The sequence below is a fragment of the Amphiura filiformis genome, chromosome 12 (genome assembly GCF_039555335.1).
Source record: "Amphiura filiformis chromosome 12, Afil_fr2py, whole genome shotgun sequence".
Lineage (NCBI taxonomy): Eukaryota > Metazoa > Echinodermata > Ophiuroidea > Amphilepidida > Amphiuridae > Amphiura > Amphiura filiformis.
In genome coordinates this window covers 19,167,013-19,188,346 of record NC_092639.1, presented here as the reverse complement: position 1 = coordinate 19,188,346, position 21,334 = coordinate 19,167,013, and the positions used below count along the sequence as shown (strand labels likewise).

Below are 21,334 nucleotides of genomic sequence, written 5' to 3'. Positions count from 1 at the left end.
TTGAATCATAGATGCCGAAGAAATGCTGATCACTCGCACCTGTAGGATTAGTATCTTTGAAATAAGCGGTATTGTATTCAATCTATGATTGCAGACATTTACAGATGATGAGTGCAACCTGCTTGTGGTGCATGGCGATCTATTCAATAATTGTATTAATCTATTGCTATGGTAGTAAATCCGATTATTACGTCACTTCGACAGCAAATAACAAATCAAAACCTATGTTCTTGTCGATAGAGGGCGTGAATGTGGGCGAGACCCCCAGACACAGGGGGGGCCGGCCAAGATTGGCTCAATTTTGACGTTGTCATTGGTTTTACACGTAAACACAAAAAAGTCTCAAATTATTCCAAAACTGTACGTATGTTATTAAGCACTATTTTATCAGTCTAAATCCGTTGAGGTTCGCCAGTGAACCTCATTGTAAGTACTTTTTTTGATTTTTTTTGTATGAATAACACACGATATGTTACGATATATACTGAAAATTTCCCCTACGTGTATCAATGAGTTTACGTGGTGTAGTGATTACGGATCTCGCCGCCCACGCCAAGGGTCCCGAGATCGATTCCCATCCCCGGCGATGATTAAAAATTTTTCTTCTTCTTTTTTTCTTTGAATTTAAAATTATTTATTTTCATGTGAAAATGTATATATTGCACTGGGAAATATATTTTGTGCATTTTTTTTCTGTAATGGGGCCACCCGGCCAATAGAGCTAAGAACGGATCTTGGCTCCGGGAAAAATAATTGCGTCCATCGTGCAGGCAGTGTTGCCGTCATATTGTCTGTTTTGCCACATTGAATAATGTAGTCCACCATCGTCTGCCCAGACAGACGACGGTGGCCGACATTATTCAATGTGGCAACAGCCAATAGCGCAAACAAAACAGACAATATGACGGCAACACTGCCTGGACGGGACGCAATTATTTTTCCCCGAGCCAAGGTGCGTTTTTAGCTCTATTGGCCCCGTTACAGAAAAAAAAATGCACACAATATATTTCCCAGTGCAATGTATACATTTTCACATGAAAATAAATAATTTTGGATTCAAAATGAATGTGGAGAAAAACAAATCAGCCGGGAGTAGGAATTGATCTCGGGACCCTCTGCGTGGCAGGCGAACATGTCAACCTCTAGACCATACATACATTGGTATACGTGGGAGGAAATTTTCAGTATATATCATAACATATCAGAGGGCACGGTGGCTCAGTGGTTACGGCCTTGGACTCATAATCTGAGAGCTTGTTCGACGTGTGTGGGTTCGATTCCCCGTCCCACCACCGTGTTGCGCCCTTGGGCAAGGCGCTTTGCCTCGTTTGCCTCACCCCACCCAGGTGCAATGGGAAGCTGTTAGGGGTAGTCACAGTTGTTGTACTGATGGACCCTGCGCCACTTGTAGGCTGCAAACGTGGTTCCGACATATTCTAGTGACGGCGGAATAAATGTAAAGCGCTTTGAGGCTGTTTACGGCATAAAGCGCTATATAAATGTCTACATTTATTTTATTTATATCGTGCGAAAATATCATACAAAAAATTCAAAAAACAGTACTTACAATGAGGTTCACTGTCGAACCTCAACGGTTTGAGACTGATAAAATAGTGCTTGATAACATGCATACACTTTTGGAATTATTTGAGACATTTTCGTGTTACGTGTAAAACCAATGACGACGTCAAAATTCAGTCAATCTTGGCCGGCCCCCCTGACCCCCAGACAAACGGTAGTAGGTTGTCTGGGGTGAGGCCTCAAAACCTCATAACCTCATAATAAATTTGATGAAAATATTGCAATTGCCAACATTCCCCCTGGTTAGTATACAACTTAAGAAATAAATTATTGCGAAGTTTATATCCGTTTAAAATACGCAGCTATTCATTAGCTTCATTGGGCCGGTTTCTCGAAGCATGGCTAGTGGTCAAGCTTCCTAAGCCATCAGACTTTTTATTAGTCCCAATTAGTCCCATATAACAGTGCTTACAATTTCACACTGACAGAAAGATAGATCAATAAAATGGATCCATATTGATAGGGCTAGCCTGCTAGCTTTGGAAGCCTGACCACTAGCCAAGCTTCGAGTACTTATGAGTAATAATTTTTTTTGCGGTGTGGAATTATTTAAATAAATGTTATGGCAACGGTAAATATGCACCGAGGTCCTTGAATTACTCTATGAAGCACAATCGATTGATATCCTGCACAGTTCTTGTTACTGTGCATGGCTGTATAAAGGCAAGATCAAGCGGGTTCTGAAACATTAAAGACAAAAAGAAGAGCAATTGTGAAATTATGTACATGTGTATTCGCAAGTGATGTAAACAACCGGACTAACTACCATATAGTAATAGGTTAATTTTGTTTTAATATATCGCGCTGCACTAGTACGTTTATGCGGTACCTCTGCATTGAACCATATCATGCTGATCACTTGCACCTGTAAGATTATCTATGATTGCATACATACACAGGTGATGAGTGCGACCTGCTTGTAGTGCAGGGCGATATATTCAACAATTGTTTTAGCCTATTCGCCGTCGAAGTCATGTAACAATCGGATTAACTACCATAGCAATAGGATAAAACAATTGTTGAACACTAGTGCAGCGCGATATATTCAAAAATTGTTTTAGCCTATTTGCTATGGTATTTAATCCTGTTACATAATCACTTCTACAGCGAATAGAGGCCGTCAGCGTGACGTCATATGCCGCCATCTTGTGGGTACACGCTGCGATGATCGTTCGATCTCCATGCGTGAACAGCAAAATCACTGCGCCGATGCGTGAAAAGAGCTGCGTGGCAAGGTGCGCCCTGCGCGCAGTGCCTGGCGCATGAACACGCGTATCAGTTGTACCCACAAGATGGCGAAAGGCTGACGGCCTCTATACGAAGATATGTCACTGCAACAATTACCGAAAGTCATATACGATTTGTGATACAATCGGCGGAATACTGCATACAAGGGGGGGGCTAACCTTTTATATAAAATTTCTTTCTTTCCTTTCCAATAGATTTATTTAGAGTAGAACCTGTTAAAAGTGACATGCAGAAACTTTTGTTACAGAATTTTGTGACAGAATCTGATACAATCCAATGAGGTAAATAATGATTAGGAACCAAAATAACGGGTAACTGTACTTGCAAAATTACCATTACTAACTTGTTTTAAATATGATTACAGTAATTTATTCAGTTGCGCTGGTTTTAGTTATTCGCGAGGTTTTAACTATTACAATCATTGATTCAATTTCAAATAGAAATTCAATTAGTAGCCAGGTTAGACAGTCCATCTTTATTTTTGTCTTTATATATATAATTAAGTTAACACCTTTATTTTTGTCTTTATATAATTAAGTTAATACCTTTATTTTTATCTTTATGTATTAAGTTAACATGCCGCCACTAACGCATATTCTTCCTATACTGTTGTTATAATTCCCTAGAATGGCTCCTATAGTTTTTTTCAAAATATAAGCGGCAAACATTATTCGGGTTTTCTTGCTGTGCTTGTCAATTAAGTCCGAACTTACGCTCGCGTACATAAGCGCCCGCCTGTCAAACACTACACAAAGCCTACGTTACTGCGCCCAAATGTGTGTACGGTATTCTACATCAATTTACGATGTTATAAGTCTTGTCACTCATAGCTTGCACAAAGTATTCGCTGTAGAAGTGGCGTAATAATCGGATTAACTACCATAGCAATAGATGAATACAATGTTGATTACAAAACCCTGCACTACAATCAAGTTGGTTGTACTCATCACCTGTGCTTGTCTGCAATCATAGATTGAATAAAATACCGCTCTTTTCAAAGATACCAATCTAAAAGGTGCGAGTGTTCAGCATGATATGGTTCAATGCATAGGTACCGCGTGAACGTTGTAGTGCAGGGCGATATAGTCATATATTGCTATGGTAGCCTTAAGTCACTTTTATAGCGAATAGCGAACCTTGGTGCGCTCATAAACATGATGAATATGACTTACAATCGGAACAAAGAACACCAGCGTCTTCAGTATGGCCACAATCATGTGTGCCCCATCCGTTATGATCGCAGTCCTCCAGGCTGCTTTCTGATCCACTGCAGTCTACTTCATCCAGCCATATCTGTCCAGATCCTTTCCAAAAGGCAGCAGTTCCTAGTGTTTGAGCAGCCGTATAGGGGAGTCCAAGTTGACGGCATACAACTATTGCATTATTCGTACCCCACGAGTCATCGCACACTGTACCCCAGACATTGTTATGAAATACTTCAACTCTGCCTTCGTTGCTATTACTTCCCCCGGCAAGTTGAATTCCAATTGCTTAAAAATAAAAGATAACAATTGTTGACGCTGTAAAAATTATTACATCGCAATGGAAAATGTCAAAATGATCAAATTGCTCCATAAGAAAATTGCAGCAAAAAGTGTCACAAAAACTGACATAAATTGAGAGAGCGAAAAAATCAGGGCTCAGCGGGGATTATACTCGGGTAATATCACCTCAGTCATGACTGCTCATTATATTGCTTTGTCGTAGCGTCCAATTACAGGTACATATTAAATAATGTAGAATGCCACGGGCTTGTATCGTTCATTTTCAATTTAGAATTATGTCTCGCATTCTCTTGCCCTGCTAGAGTGAATCTTATAGATCTCATTCCCCCTGTTCATTCCTCAGTATTCAAAATGTGATTAAGGGGATTTTGAGGCACCAACATTTGTGGTAATGTTGTATTCACAATTCGAAACTAAAACCCCATGAGAACTACCTGCCGATTGGCCAACAAGAAGTTTTCATTATCAATTGGACCAATCAGCAACATTGTTAGAATAATTACATCACCTAAAAAATTGGGGTGAATTATTTGCAAAGCTCCATTCTGATTGGTGATTAAAATGAAGATATTATATATGTAATTGACCAATCAGAGGCTGGTAGTGCTTAGGGGGTTAAGACAACTATAGTCATGATAGAATTAATTAGAAAAATTAAACGTAACAGCATCAATTTCTTTTCCGAGTAATTATTCATTATGACTTACCTTTAAAGATATGTAATCCTCCAGCTTTATTAAAAACTGGCTGCCCTTCTGTCGTTACATCTTCGGGATTGTATCTATTCACCTTAGCTAACCTATGTAAACCCCAATCAGACCAGTAGATGTCGTTGTTATAAATACCAATATCAAAAGGATGAATATCAACACTGGTGGTAGTAGCAATAATTCTCCTGGATTGTCCATTTACGTCGGCAACCTCTATGCGATTCATACCTGCATCACACCAGTACATCAAATTACCTGCGAGCAACATATTACTTCAATATATTATATACAGGGCGTTTCAGTGAAAACACTCCCAACTTTGATCTCGTTTTAGTTGACCAGGTTTAGTTATATTCAATGTTTATATTTTTAGATTTTCATTAAGGGCTTGATGTTTGCACAGTATTTTTGTGGGACCTGTGAGCCTTGATCTTGATCTACCTTGACCTACCCCGTTCACTCCAACTGGGGGTTGAATGGGGACATCCGCATCACAATGAACTGCCAAACTGTTCTGTCGTCTGCTATATGGCTGGCATTTACTATGGCGTTTAAGTTGGTTCTTTTGCAGTCAGCTAGCAGGCAGTCTGCCCACCTCTGACTCCCTGGATGAGGCATTCAAGGCCATCTTGAGAAGGGGAAAGGGAGGCATTCTCTGGATGTGGCCAAAGTAATGTAGACCTTTCGGGTTCTTCTGTCCAAGATGGATAACTCAACACCCAAGGTTTTGCGCATGGTGGTGTTTCGGATCCTGTCTCTCAGATATCAGAACGCCATTCCTCGTATACGGTGCGGTATGCACTATGGTGTGTCTGATGATCTCTCAGGTCCCACAAAGAACACTGTACAAAGGGGTGTGACCGACCCCTTAAAGGTTTTTTTTCTTATTGTTTATTGCTGAAAATGGTGAAATTAACAATCTTCCTTATGGTAATTGAAATTGGTATTTTATCGCGAATTTAAAAAACAATCAAATTAACTGATATCAGAACGCCATTCCTCGTATTCGGTATGTTCTGATGACCCAGCAAACACAAAACGTTTTCGACATCATTCGCAAAAGGTTATAAAATGTTGTCAGAAAATGTTTAAATGTCGTGTTATATAAAGGGTATATTAAGGGTGTAAAACGTTTTTTAACATTGAAATTTTTTTTGATAATCTACTGCCCAGAAAACGTTTAAATGTCGGGTTATATAAAGGGTATAAAACGTTTTAATAACATTCCAAAAACATTTTTGAAAATCTGATACAAAACATTTTAAAAAGAATAATATGTTTGGGTTGAAAAAATATTTTGCGAAAAATTTTTGCCCAAAATATTTGCAATAACGTTTTAAATACGTTTTTATGACCTTTATATAACCCGACATTTAAATGTTATTCAAACGTTTTGAAGAAAACAAAATATGGCAAATAAAAAGGCAAATATTTTAACATAACGTTATTTAAGTGTTGACAAAATATTTGGCAAAAAATGTTTGCAAAAATAGTTTACAATAACATTTTTGAAAACATTTTACAAAATATTGTTGTAGTGTGTTTTCATACAAAAACGTTTATATAATTTAATATTACTAAAACGTTTTTACCTAAACCAAAAGCCAAAATATAACTTATTTAAAACGTTTTAAAAACGTTTTTTGTGTTTGCTGGGGATCTCCCAGGTCCCACAAAGAAAACTGTGTAAAGTGGTGTGACCGACCCCTTAAAGGATTATTTTCTTATTGTTTATTGCTCAAAATGGTGAAATTAACAATCTTCCTTTTCTTAGATATGGTAAATGGGGAAAATCAAGCTTGTTCACATGCGCGGGTGTTTAGCATGTTACTATGGTTACAAAACTATAAAAACGTATTGATTGATGTGTGCGGGAGTCCATTCCATTTACCTTTAGGAACAAAAACAAAAATTGTTCAAACGTAAAGGGACCTGTCGCGTAATGTGACAATATTTATATACCTGTGAAGTCAATTGCCAAGCCATTAGGATACTGTAAATCTGAGTTTATAAGAGTTGCTCTCACACTTCCATCCATGTTTGCTCGTTCAATCTTGGGACTTGTTCCCCAGTCAGTCCAAAAAAAGCGGCTGTTGACGGAGAAGAAGATCCGCATGATTTATATGTTAAGGTGTATACATGTACAATACATAGCTATCGCCTTAAAATTTAAAGAAACAATTTCCTTTTCATGATCAAACAGTTAACGGACAGTTTGAAAGTGAGTGAACATTATAGTAAGGGGGATCAAAGTACGAAAGAGACAAAGTGATGACGAAGGAAAGGAGGAGAAGAGGGAAGGAATAAAGAGGACGAGAGAGGGAGACAGGGAGGAGAGAGAAGAGTAGAGGAGAAGACAGGAGAGAGAAAGATGGCAACAGCATGATGAAATCTACTTTGCCTAAACCTGTATAACCATGAGACACTACTTACCGAAGATTGTGAAGGTTGCGAGAGTTAATTCTGACCAATCACTGACTTGGTCAAAAGGCCAACTGATTCCCAATATTGTTTTCGCAATAAAAACGTACTTGTTTGAGGACTATGCGAATAATATACGAAGTAAATTTTTGATTATCTTTTGCTATATTGTTTTCCACCTTTTTCTCTAAATGACATCTTTAAGTTTACCACAAAGAATGTGAAAGAAATAGCTCAAAGTAGAATTTAGTAGATTTACCTTCGTTGTACGTCTACCACGATTGCCCTTGGCTCATCCAAATTCTGATCTATGATAGGCGTCCTTCCGCTACCGTCCATGTTAGCTTTTTCAATTTTATTACTACCAGTATCTGTCCAGAAGAACTGTCTATTCACCGTTTCTAATGCAAGCCCCTCTGGATCTAAGGAATGAAAGCATTGTGTCTACACTGCTAAAAATGTGCGGTTTTTAAAATATTTTCTTAATATTGAACAATATTATTATTTTTTAATTTGAATTTGACAAATAGCATGCTGCGGGAATTTCTTTCTGAATATGTCTATAAAAATGATCATCCTCCTTAAAAACTACAACATTACGACAAAATTTCAAATAATTTGTACTTTGCCTTGTAAAAGAACAAAGCAAATTATATAAATGGCAACTTGCTGGTTCAGTACAGGTATTACGTTTAAAAAAATGTATGTTAAAAAAGGCCCAGAAAAAGTCTGTAAAAACAGAAAAAAATATTATTATTAACAACATAATTATTGTTATCAATTAATTACATTCAAACAATACTTTGCTTTTGAATATATTATTACAGTAGATCGTTTTTAAATATATTATTGCAGTAGAAGTTCACTTTGTCATACACGTTATTAATATCTATAGAATATATACAACACCATAAACAAACCTGACAAATTTGAAATAACAACTTGTTGGTTTGAACCATCTAGAGATGCTCTGTTTATTGTATTAGTAGTTACATCTGTCCAGTACACCAATTGATCTACAGGATCAAAGTCAACAGCTACTGGACGTTGTACGTTTTGTAGAGGGATTTCAACCAGTTGTAGTGTACTCATCGGCCCTGTAAAAATCTTCGCTGAGTCAAGGTCAGTGACGATTATGATATCATTATCTGTATATTTGACAACATATTAAGATATGTCACAAGTACTTATTAGATTATCTTGTAGCAAGGGTGTTTGAACAGTGTCTGCGCTAGGGGCACTTCCCCCCCCCCCCCCAAATATTTTTCTTGCCGCCCCAGTTTATACCCTCCCCTTTTTGAGGCAATATACCACAAATCACGTAAATTTCCACTTTTTGCGGCAATTGTGCGCAAAATTTGGCAATTTTGCCCCCCCCGAAAAAAAAATTCCTGGCGCCGCCACTGTGTTTGAATGTGACCAAGTACATAATACGCATGGATTATAATAGTTAATTGCATACTAAACAACGCAGACCGATTTTACGGATATTTTCATATTAAATCACGAGACTAGTCTGCTACATATGTATAATTATGTTTATGTGGGTAAAACTTGATTAACTTTTTGAATAATTATAAAACACACCAAAGCATCAGTAAAATAATACGTATTGCAATATTTACGTTGCTTAAGGGGGTACTACACCCTGACCAATTGTGTGCCTATTTTTGCATTTTTCTCAAAAATTATACCACATTGATGACAAGTAAGATATGTATATTATAGGGGCAAGGACTACAACTACTGCACTGAAAATTTAGCAACTCAAGGCAAGTATTTATTGATTTATTGATTTATTGATCAAATATTGGTTTTCCCTCATTTTTGACTGTAACTCCACTGTTGTCTGTGCTGAAATAAAATTTTCAGTACAGTAGTTGTATAGTCCTTGCCCCTATAATATATATATCTTACTTGTCACCAATGCGCTATATAAGTTTTGAGAAAAATGCAAAAATAGGCACAAAATTGGTCAGGGGTGTAGTACCCCCTTAACTGTTTCCAGTATTAACCTGCTTTTGATTTTGCCCAAAGTGAATTATCAATTAGTAATATAAATTCTAAATCACTTGATAGTTATTACTTACTTGGATTATTATGTTGACAATTAGATCCTTCATAACCTGCCAGGCATGCACATGTGTATGAGGTACCTTGGTTGTTACAAACCCCTCCATTAAGACACGGTGCACTGTCACATGGGTTGCTTACTGAAACACAAAAAAGAGGCAATTTGTCAGCATTATAGGCCATGTTTACTTAGTGAAATAACATAGAGAGCCATAACCTACTGTTGCTATTAGAAATGGCCGTGGCGTAGTAGAAAACTGGCCGAAACGTCTCAAGTACACATAATTTTATCGGTTTACCAGAAATAGGACTATTATATTGTCATAGAGAGGTATAAATGCGTTAGTGGATAGACATGACGTTGATATCCTCTTTTGGTCTATATGCTGGCGCCCAAGATCGTGGGTTCGAGGACCGGAAATAGCTTGAGCAGGAGCGATGTGTGACAATTTGTTGGCTATGTATTTGGGTTATAAATATTAAGTTGGAATTTTGATTTATGCACTTTCCCACGGTGGACAAAAATGTAGTTAAAAGAAATTGAGATAATTTTTTATCTAAATTTGGTCCACCGTGGGAAAGTTCATGGATCAAAATTCCGAGATCATTTTCATAACCCAAAATACATATTTGTCGTAAACCGATCGATTTATATGCATTTGAGACGTTTCAGGCCAGTTTTCTACCACGCCACGTGCAATATGTGCATTGCATAATTTCATATTAACATTTATATACAAATTAAAGGGGGAAATAACGTCGTTTTACAATGTCTGTACACTAAGCATGCTAAGTATAGTATTATTGTTATTTTTAAATTCTGTACCATTATAACAGCCAACACTGGCGTCTTCATAATGTCCACAATCGTTGATACCCCATCCGTTATGATTACATTCTTGCAGTCTACTTTCTGATCCATTGCAGACAACATCATCCAGCCATATCTGTCCCGATCCTGGTCCAAATGGAGCATTTCCGATTGGTTTAGCAACAGTATACGGCAGTCCGATTTGGCGGCATACAACTTTGGCGTTGTTAATACTCCAATAGTCATTGCATACTGTTCCCCACGAATTGTTATAATATACTTCCACTCTTCCCTCATAGCTATTAGGCCCGCCAACAATGCGTAATTGATGTTGAATAGAGCTCGCAGAGGCTAAACAATGATGTATTTGATATTTGGAATTAGAACTTGGTGTACAGTCCAACTATTTTATTAACCAACTACCATAGCTTTGTCTTTTTTTTTTTTTTTGGGGGGGGCGATATGAAGAACACCGGTGACTAACAAGAAACAAGAAAATCAATCAGAACTATGGTGGTACATGTGTGGTAAAAACCCGGTACAGTTCCACTACCGGAAGTTTTTCTGCCTCCGAAGGAGGTAGTTTGCTTTGAAATTGACACCTAAAATGCCGCACATTGCGCGGCATGTAGGCCGATTGTACAAATTATATTCTCACAAGTACTCTAATTTCCGCCCAATATTGAGAGCCCAATATATATCCCCCACCTCTCTGCGCCATACATAAATTCGCCTATCGCCATTTCCGAATGTTCAAAAAGGTAATCACGCTTCCTCAGCATGTGCAATAAATTAGCATTAAAATTAATCTTATACTATAGGGATTCTAGAAACACCTAGCACGTGGCGCCAATGGCGTGGGTCTATCAAGTTAATGAATTATGCATTAGAATATTTTCAAACTCATATGTTGTATAATTGAAGACCGAATTAAAAAGACTAGCTTGCGTATGCCGTCCTGTCAACCAGACCAAAAATGCCATACTGCGCAGGTCAGCAACCAATCACGGCGCGCCTTTGTCATGACGTCAGACGCAAACTAGACTTTTTAATTCGGTCTTTAATTATAGGTTGTAGCCTCAGCGCTCATCAGCAGCTTTATCGTAGAAGACAAATTGGAAAACCGTTATGCTGTGGCAATGGGAATACACATCAAACAAGCTTTTAATTTCATGATTACATGAAACCTGATTATCAATGCAAAAACTTTGGCTGGAGAAGTTGAAGCTGACGTTCATGGCGACACTTTGGATGTGATAATTTGACATCATGGATTGTTTTGTGCAAAATTGGAGGTATTTTTGTGCCGCGGCGAGTCAGCAGACCGACTGGCATGCATGCTAGGCTCGACTAGGCCACAATCATGATCATGATGCATTTGAACTGCAATGTATGGTATGATACGCCTAGCCGCGCCTATGGCCGGCTTCATTGCTGTTCAAATACATGTACTAAAGTATTGCAATTTTATTGCGTTGATATATTTCGGAATAATTCGTTTTAGAATATGTGTTTCCCCAATTCCCATGCGTGGTTGGTCATGTATCAGTTTTTTATGTTCTACTGAGTACTGTTGTAATATTTTTGCATGCATACCCATGACCGTTTCAAGACTTTGACTGAGAAATTTGCTTTTTGTTTGTAAAGATAAAAATAAAAATAAAATGCAAGATTCATCTTTCCCCACACAATAATTCTTACAAACAAGGTGTTGATATTGGCCCTTTCGATGCAAGACAAAGCACAAATGAAGGAAACAAAATAAAACAATAATGTTTTTGATTTTTTATTCAATTACACATACAAAAGAGTAATGGCCTATAAAAAGACCCCCTAAATATAATAATATTAATATTATTTTAGTCTTGAATACAAAATATAATAAACAAGCATAAAAAAATCTGATACGAAAATTTGTTACTCTGAAACGTTACAATCGTAATTTTCAGTCAAAAAATCCACGAGAAATGACTCTTGATACAACTTGGGCATAGTATTTAAAAAAAACCAGAAACGGCTGCCTGCATCTGGAACTCTTCATATCTGAAAGTTTGAAGGTCTTATTTCATACATCAGAATTATCTGCAAGATTGCAAGATGGCTTTAGGTGACCGTGGCCCTATTGGCTAATACACAAATTTAGATTTTCTTTCTATTTAAATAATATGTTAAATCTTATGCCCTGTAGATTACATTCGGTTCTTGAGATATAATGGCCTGTCAAAATGGCGCGAAACCAAAACGAAAAATTGGCTACAACTTTCTTTTTATTTTCTATATTTTTAAGTCCAGTTGCCAGATGATTTGCTAATTACATGCATGAATTATGCAAAGTACAGATTTCAGATACAATTAAAAGAGCTATAGTACTGAGGCATGGTAGGCCTACATGGGTAGAACACACACTGTACTACAAAATTACGGTTGCGTTTTGGCAAATTTCAATTTGCATAATTAATTAGGGCCACTTATTAGAAAAATTGATTAGGGCCCTAATTAATTATGCAAATGGAAATTTGCATGGAAAAAGGCATCCATGGGTTTTATATCTTATTTTGTAGCCGATCTGAACATTTTACTTTGTACAATTCTTGCATATATAATTAGAAAATAAGGCCTACCTGACAACATTGCATAACAAAAATAAAAGAAATTTGTTGCCAACTTCTTGGTTTTGCGCCATTTTGATAGGCCATATATTTTGGTAACCGAATATCCGAATAAAATAAAATTTTCAGTCTTGTAATCAGGAGAGAATGGACTCACATATTTCAATCAGACAAAAATCTATATACAATAGAGTTACCTTAAAGCTAGCATTATAAGTGTCTCCTTAACTAATAACAAAAGGTGCCCACTGGTATCTTGGAGGCATTGTCTTTTTTAAAGACATTTCTTGTTTGTTTTATTTACGGTAGTGGGCTGTCTCTGCTGCTGTGCAAAAATGGATATCGTTTTTGTTTTGTTTTGTTTTGTTTTTTATTGGTTTGCATAAAATTTCCAGACTGGCCCCAACAATTTACTAATTGATATATTATTTTGGTGTTAAAATGTGTTACATTTACCCTTGCTTCCACGCCCTGCGGGGCTCTATATTGAATCTACAGACCTGCACCGCGGGTTTGTACCAGGTTCTCCCCACTCAGAACCACCATTCAGAACTACCGACTTACTGTTAATGAAACACCGTTGGGAAGTAACAAATTCATTCACACATATTCAGAAGAACATCTAATCTTATTGTATAATTTTTTTGGTATTCTTGGGGATGGTTATTGTAGTTTTTTTAATCTATTTTGTTTCTATCAAGTATAATTTATCTTGTCTGTTTTCAAGAAGACTTTGACATCTTACATGTTGCTCATTTACAATTCAATTATCAGGATAATTAAAAATGAATTAAAATATTTTAAAACTAATACCACACCATTTTCACACGAAACACCCGCATCTTCACTGTGGTCGCAGTTATGACTTCCCCATTCTGGATAAGTGCAGTTGATTAAACTATTTTCCAATCCTGAACAGTCAACATCGTCTAACCAAATGGCACTAGATCCTGAACCATAGAATGCTTCGCTATACGCTGTTACTAAATCAGTAGGTAGTCCCAGTTGACGGCATACTACAGTGGCGTCATCTTGGTCCCAATAATCATCGCATACAGTTCCCCAGGTGTTATTGTAAAAGATTTCAACTCTTCCTTCATTATTGGTACCTCCTCCAACAAGGCGAACGCTCAGTTCTGTAATTGAGGGTTTCAATATCAAAATGATACAAAATATAAAAAGTATAAATACGTAATTTTGATCAAAATCAGAGCGTTTTTATTCAGTGTTGACAAAGAACACAGAGGTTATCGAAACGTACACAGTAAATGCAATTTATTTGGATCAGAAATAAGAACATTTTGATTGTTTTATTCTACCGATGCTGGTGAATTTGTTCAACCTGGTATTATCATGATTATTACCTTCAGCAAAATTTTACGAACTTTCTTTGGTAGGCCCATTAACTTTTGTGTTGCAACATACTAGGTAATTATCATTATGATTTGTGAATGTGTTTTTCAATATATCTTTTCATGTGAAATTGAAAATGCATAATCATTATTACCACTTTCAGTGAAATTTTACTTAATGACAACCTTTCTTTGGTATTAACTTTGTGTCGAACCATTCCAGGTGATAATCGTTTTGATTTAGTAGATTTTGTTTTTCAAATTATCGAGTCATGTGAAATTGAAAATAATGTGTTGCAACATACTAGGTAATTATCATTATGATTTGTGAATGTGTTTTTAAATATATCTTTTCATGTGAAATTGAAAATGCATAATCATTATTACCACTTTCAGTGAAATTTTACTTAATGACAACCTTTCTTTGGTATTAACTTTGTGTCGAACCATTCCAGGTGATAATCGTTTTGATTTAGTAGATTTTTTTTCAAATTATCGAGTCATGTGAAATTGAAAATATATACATTATCATGATTATTACTTTCAGTGAAATTTTACTCGTTGGCGAATTTTCTCTTTGGAAGCCCCATTAACTTTGTGTCGTAACATACCAGGTGATGATCGTTTATATCAATTTGTAAGCGCTCTTAAGCAAAGTCATAGTTCATTGATTATTTACAACCGTATGACAAAACAGGCGAAAATAGTAACATTTTGTACAAGATTTGCAATTTAAAGAGAATTGGCCATTGCTCATTGCTCAGTGTGCTTTTTCATTTAATGACATAAAATTTGACAAATATTGTAAGGAAAACTTGAGGTTTTGAATTTTAAAACCTACATTTTGGTCAAAAATTGTGCTTGGATATTAATAGGTAGTTTTCAACAGATTTACCACATTCGCCTTGCTATAACATTGAATCTGTTGACCTTGTGACGAAAAGTGTTTTAGGGGAAGTCTTAGCTTTCGTTTGATATAAAACAAATTCTGATTGGATGAAGGGAACACTTGAGGTTTCGACAAAAAACAATTACAGAGGCCCATTTTCCAGCTAAAAGCTCCACAGCTCATACGATGCTATGGACTCAACCGTGTAGTGTAATCAAAGACAGCGTGGAGACAATTCACTGCTTGCTGTTCTCTGCTTGGAAGCTCTTAGACGAAAATGTGTGTTCAGGTGTATCGAGGTGGCCATGGAAACTGTGCGTAGATGGTTTATAAGAGAATCGTTTTTGTATAGAAACCTTTCCATATGACCCCGAGAGCAGAGGAATTATTGAGGGTTGATATCGGTTCTTTGAGATAATTGAAATAACACAAGCTCCTATGTCCCTCACAAAAGTGTGGGCTAGTTCCAGAGGGGGGGGGGGGATCCATAATACAGGGGTCGAAATTAAAAATGCTTGGAATACTGTAAATGCATATCAAACGATCCGTCTTGTCACATGGATTTTAAAAAGTATAGTTTCTATTATCTACAACTTATGGTAACAGAGATATAAGGGTCAAAGGTTTATAATTAGAGAATAAAGGTATTGTTTTTAGCCGCTGTCGTGTATCTTTCGTCTCATATAACACGGGCGACATCATCATTTTAGATAAAACTACGAGGCGAAGGCGAGTTGTTTGACGCCAAAATAATGATGTCGCGTTATATATGACACGAAATATACACGACAGCGGCTAAAAACAATACCTTTATTCGCATTCTTAAACACTTCAATTCATATTAAATATTTTAATCAAATTAAATACTACATTTTACAAGGAATTACCTATGGCTTAGAATCGATGTCCCGTTGTTGCTATGCACCTTCAAATAGCGCGTACGAGTAACGCGTCGACACGCACGCATTAAGGTATGTAATATCGTGTCATATCACACGGGTAAGAACCAATAAGATTGCAAGAACATTCTCAAGTGTTTAAGAATGCAGATTTTTCTCACGGAAATTAAAACCTTTCGTCTCATATAACACGGGCGACATCATCATTTTAGATAAAACTACGAGGCGAAGGCGAGTTGTTTGACGCCAAAAATAATGATGTCGCGTTATATATGACACGAAATATACACGACAGCGGCTAAAAACAATACCTTTATTCGCATTCTTAAACACTTCAATTCATATTAAATATTTTAATCAAATTAAATACTACATTTTACAAGGAATTACCTATGGCTTAGAATCGATGTCCCGTTGTTGCTATGCACCTTCAAATAGCGCGTACGAGTAACGCGTCGACACGCACGCATTAAGGTATGTAATATCGTGTCATATCACACGGGTAAGAACCAATAAGATTGCAAGAACATTCTCAAGTGTTTAAGAATGCAGATTTTTCTCACGGAAATTAAAACCTAAAAAACGTTCCTTTAAATATAAAAAACCAGCAGGCTTATGAGATTTCTCCGGGGGATCTGATTTCTTTAACATGATTCCCTGAATGTATAACTATTTATCAATCTTTGGTAGCTGTTTAGAGAGTATCAAAAAGTAAAATTACTCAATGTTGAGTAAAAAGGGAACAGAACAAGAAAGTGTGTCAATTGATGACATTTTTACTCAATATTAGTTCCTTTAATCAACATTGAGTTCAATTCACTCATTTTACTCAACAGTTCGTCGGCTGTATTCCATAGTGGGGTAAGTCCATATGATATCAAGGAGGTCCCTCACCTGACCCCCTCAGATTTGCTTTATATTTTAGTCATATGTTGTACCTGTAAAAATATTAAAAACCTGCAAATTTGAGGTCTGTAGCTCTTACGGATTTTCTGTGGCAGCCATTTAAAGTTGGAGTATGGGGTCTAAATTTGGATTCAAAAGTTGCCCTTTAAATAAATGTCATCTTTGGGAGTCTGTGACTTCTTTACAAAATAAGAGAGGTCTGAAACCTTGTATACACACTAACTGCATGCCCAATTTGTCAAAAAGTAAAAAAAAAATCTGTAATTGCGCGTTGTGTCACGGGGTCATTAAATATGCAAGAAAAATGTAATGTTTTGTAAACTGGCAAGTTTAGCCCCTCTAAATTCACATTTTTGTCAGATTAATTATTTTTGTTGTCACTGATGCTAAATATAGGATAAATACAATACATATCCAAAAATTGAGGTCACAACTCATTCACATTTCGAACAGCGCCCTCACGAAGATGAAATTTATTGCAAATTCAACATTTTCAGGGGTCCAAAGTCGATGTGGTCCACCTTCAAAATTTATAAAACATTTTTTTATATGACTACTAGTCTTAAATTACAACTTTGCAAAGTCCCAGTAATTGTCTAGGTTGACTTCATATAAAACGACAAGCCCAAAGTTGACCATTTTCTTATGATTGCATGTACTGCAAATGTGCCGAATTTGGAAGGGTTAAAGTCAAATTGGCCCCAATATTGAAAATAAAATGGAAATTAAAGTAAATAGGGCCAATAACTACGCATCTAGTCATTTATTTTCAATATTGTGGCCAACTTTGGGCTTGTCGTTTTATATGAAGTCAACCTATAAAATTACTGGGATATAGCAAAGTTGTACTTTAAGACTAGTAGTCATATAAAAGTGATGTTTTATGAATTTTGAAGGTTGACCACATTGACTTTGGGCCCCTGAAAATGTTGAATTTGCAACTTAAATTTCATCTTTGCGAGGGCGCTGTTCGAAATGTAAATAAATTGTCACCTCTATGTCTTGGATATGCATTGTATTTGTCCTATATATCGCATCAGTGACAACAAAAAAACAATTATTCTGACAACAAATGTAATTTAGGGGCTAAAACATTAATGTTTTGTATACTGGCAAGTTTTAGCCCCCCTAAATTCACATGTGCCGAATTCGGAAGGTTTAAAAGTCAAAATGGCCACAATATTGAAAATAAATGACTAGATGCGTAGTTATTGGCCCTATTTACTTTAATTTCCATTTTATTTTCAATATTGGGGCCAATTTGACTTTAAGCCTTCCAAATTCGGCACCTTTGCAGTACATGCAATCATAAGAAAATGGTCAACTTTGGGCTTGTCGTTTTATATGAAGTCAACCTAGACAATTACTGAGACTTTGCAAAGTTGTAATATAAGACTAGTAGTCATATAAAAAAATGTTTTATAAATTTTGAAGGTGGACCACATCGACTTTGGACCCCCTGAAAATGTTGAATTTGCAATAAATTTCATCTTCGTGAGGGCGCTGTTCGAAATGTAAATGAGTTGTGACCTCAATTGTTTGGATATGTATTGTATTTATCCTATATTTAGCATCAGTGACAACAAAAAATAATTAATCTGACAAAAAATGTGAATTTAGAGGGGCTAAACTTGCCAGTTTACAAAACATTACATTTTTTTCTTGCATATTTAATGACCCCGTGACACAACGCGCAATTACCGGTTTTTTTTGTTTTTTTTACTTTTTGACAAATTGTCATGCAGTTAGTGTGTATACAAGGTTTCAGACCTCTCTCTCTTTTTGTAAAGAAGTCACAGACTCCCAAAGATGACATTTATTAATTTTTAAAGGGCAACTTTTGAGTCCAAATTTAGACCCCATACTTCAACTTTAAATGGCTGCCACAGAAAATCCGTAAGAGCTACAGACCTCAAATTTGCAGGTTTTAATATTTTTACAGGTACAACATATGACTAAAATATAAAGCAAATCTGAGGGGTCAGGTGGGGACCTCCTTGATATCATATGGACTTACCCAGTGGCGTATAGTGATTTTTGGTCATTTTTTTTGAAAATTGGCACATATGTTTTTAATGATGTTCTCTTTCATTTTTCTAAGTCTCATCAGTCATAATTAGCTAATTAATTAGTAATTAATTAATTAAATGTGGCGTATAGTTACAAAGTGACATTTTTTTTTTTCTATTGTGGCGTATCGACCATACGCCACTTTTTATACACATTTTATAATTATGAAATATCGGCACAAATGAAAAACATCGTATGTCATAGTGGCGTACGCGTATCGGACCTATACGCCACTATGGAATACGAACGACGAAAAGTAACGCCATAGGGATTACACGGCGACCGAGGTGGCGTACGGTTAACGTTAGGTTAATAGGGTATTGCGTTTTGTTTGTTTTCCATAGTGACGTATAGTTTTATTTTCAGTTTGCCAGCAATAGCATGTATTTATTTCTTTTGAAAAATATATAACAATAAAATCTATTTAGTTTACTACAGAAATTTCACATCATTTACAAAATATAATGAATGTCTGATTTACACAACTCGATTTTAAATTGACATTTCTTCAAACCCAATTTTCTCGAAAAGTTGTTTATTCGCGGCGCCCCACTATACGCCACTATGGAATACGGACGACGAGTTGAGCAATAATTATATATTTGCAGTGTATAATAAGTCCACACCTTTAATATTTCTTTTCCAATTGTTCATTTGTATATTTACAATTATAAAAAAAGGTATACAATTAAAAAAAATACGTACCTTTCGTCGAGAGGACCATTGTTACGAAGAGAAACACGACCAATATTATAGTCAGTCCATCCATGATAAAGGAATGTGTTATAATAACACATTCATCAGTTGCACTATACATGTAGAAGCGGTGCCAAATTGCTTCAAATTAACTCACGCATGCGTCAGTTTTAGCCTTCCATCGTCCAATCACACCCGATGTACACATATGTACACGTAACACATTGTGTCCATACGGGTCCATTACAAAGAAACAATGTTGCTCTAACAATAGCAAACAAGCTTAAACTATAAAATAGCCCCGATAGAGGGCAGGGCCTGAAGAATGAGGGAAATTATGGGGTAAAGAGTAAAAATAAATAAAAAGTATGAAAAAGGGCATAAGTATGTGTGACGGGTTAGCGATAATTAACCTTAATGTTAAAACCTTGAGTAACCTTAATGTAAGGTAAAGGAGACAATCCTGTATAAACAGTGATCGGAGTGTCCATGTCCCTTTCATTGGCGATTGGGCCAGACTCCTCCGTGTAATGTTGCTATAGGGGATCGCTACACCTCCTCTACAGCGAGTATGTTACCCTTTCCATAATTTAAGAATGCCGGTACCCATTTATACACCTGGGTGGAGAGGAGTAGTGGAGATAAAGTGCCTTACTCAAAGGCACAACCCGATGGCGTCGCCGGGGCTCGAACCCGCAACCTTCCGATTATGAGTCCTTAGCCCGTTCAGCTTGACCACCGTGCTCTCATTAAACCCTAATGTAACGACCTTGAAATCTTAAAGTACTAGTTTTTCATATTCTATGGTGTTCAAAATTTAAAATATGTAATGCGTACACCGTGGCCATACGTATGCTGTAATACAGAATATCCATCCCAGCACGGCATTTAACATGTTACGTGTGAGTGCCAATCATCGAGCTTCAACTAGAGTACCAAAAAATAATCCCGGTCCACTTAACCAATGTAAATGTTTACATTGGTAACATTATTGGTTACTCAGTGGAGAACATATTTTGAAGTTGCGAAAGAAGTCCTTGATTCGCATAAAATTTCTTTCTCATAAAATTATGTGAACCGTTCTGAAAACACCAGGAACAAGTCGCATTTTTGACATTTCATGATTAGAATATAAATGTAAGCACTAGACAAGAAGCTTGAAAATGATACCAAAATTATATAAATAGCATCAATACTTTGCAAGATATGGATAATTTTGTAAATAATACCTTGACATTTTTGCCAAATTGCTATTCTGAGCAATGGGCCAATTAGTTTCCTGCCTTACACTGGATTCAATAGCGATTATCATAGTTCAATTATTAATTAAATAAACCTCTTTTAATGAGTACTTTCAAGATTTTTGAAAATCCACTTAGCCCCACAGTCAAATACCATAAAATTAGGAATTCCAAAATGTGATTGTTTTTATGCGAATGTCATCTTTAAAGGCCTACAACTCAAAAACATGCCTGGCGACTTGTTCCAGGTTTTGTTGGAACTGGTCACCTATTGCTCATTGTATGAAGTTTTTCATGTTGGAAAGCATTGACTTTACTTGTCG

At 36.4% G+C, this 21,334-nt stretch overlaps 1 protein-coding gene across 1 annotated transcript; it reads right to left on the bottom strand.

Moving 5' to 3' along the window:
• Window positions 1–1,475: 1,475 nt before the first annotated feature.
• On the bottom strand, window positions 1,476–19,845 carry LOC140165903 (scavenger receptor cysteine-rich domain-containing group B protein-like). The gene is made up of 10 exons (XM_072189246.1): window positions 19,780–19,845; window positions 13,777–14,094; window positions 10,365–10,700; window positions 9,556–9,678; window positions 8,386–8,613; window positions 7,725–7,887; window positions 7,007–7,134; window positions 5,042–5,299; window positions 4,002–4,319; window positions 1,476–2,261 (listed from the first exon to the last, which is right to left on the bottom strand). Coding segments are annotated over exons 1-10 (1,938 nt in total). The 5' UTR covers window positions 19,844–19,845; the 3' UTR covers window positions 1,476–2,259.
• Between the last annotated feature and the right edge of the window lie 1,489 nt (window positions 19,846–21,334).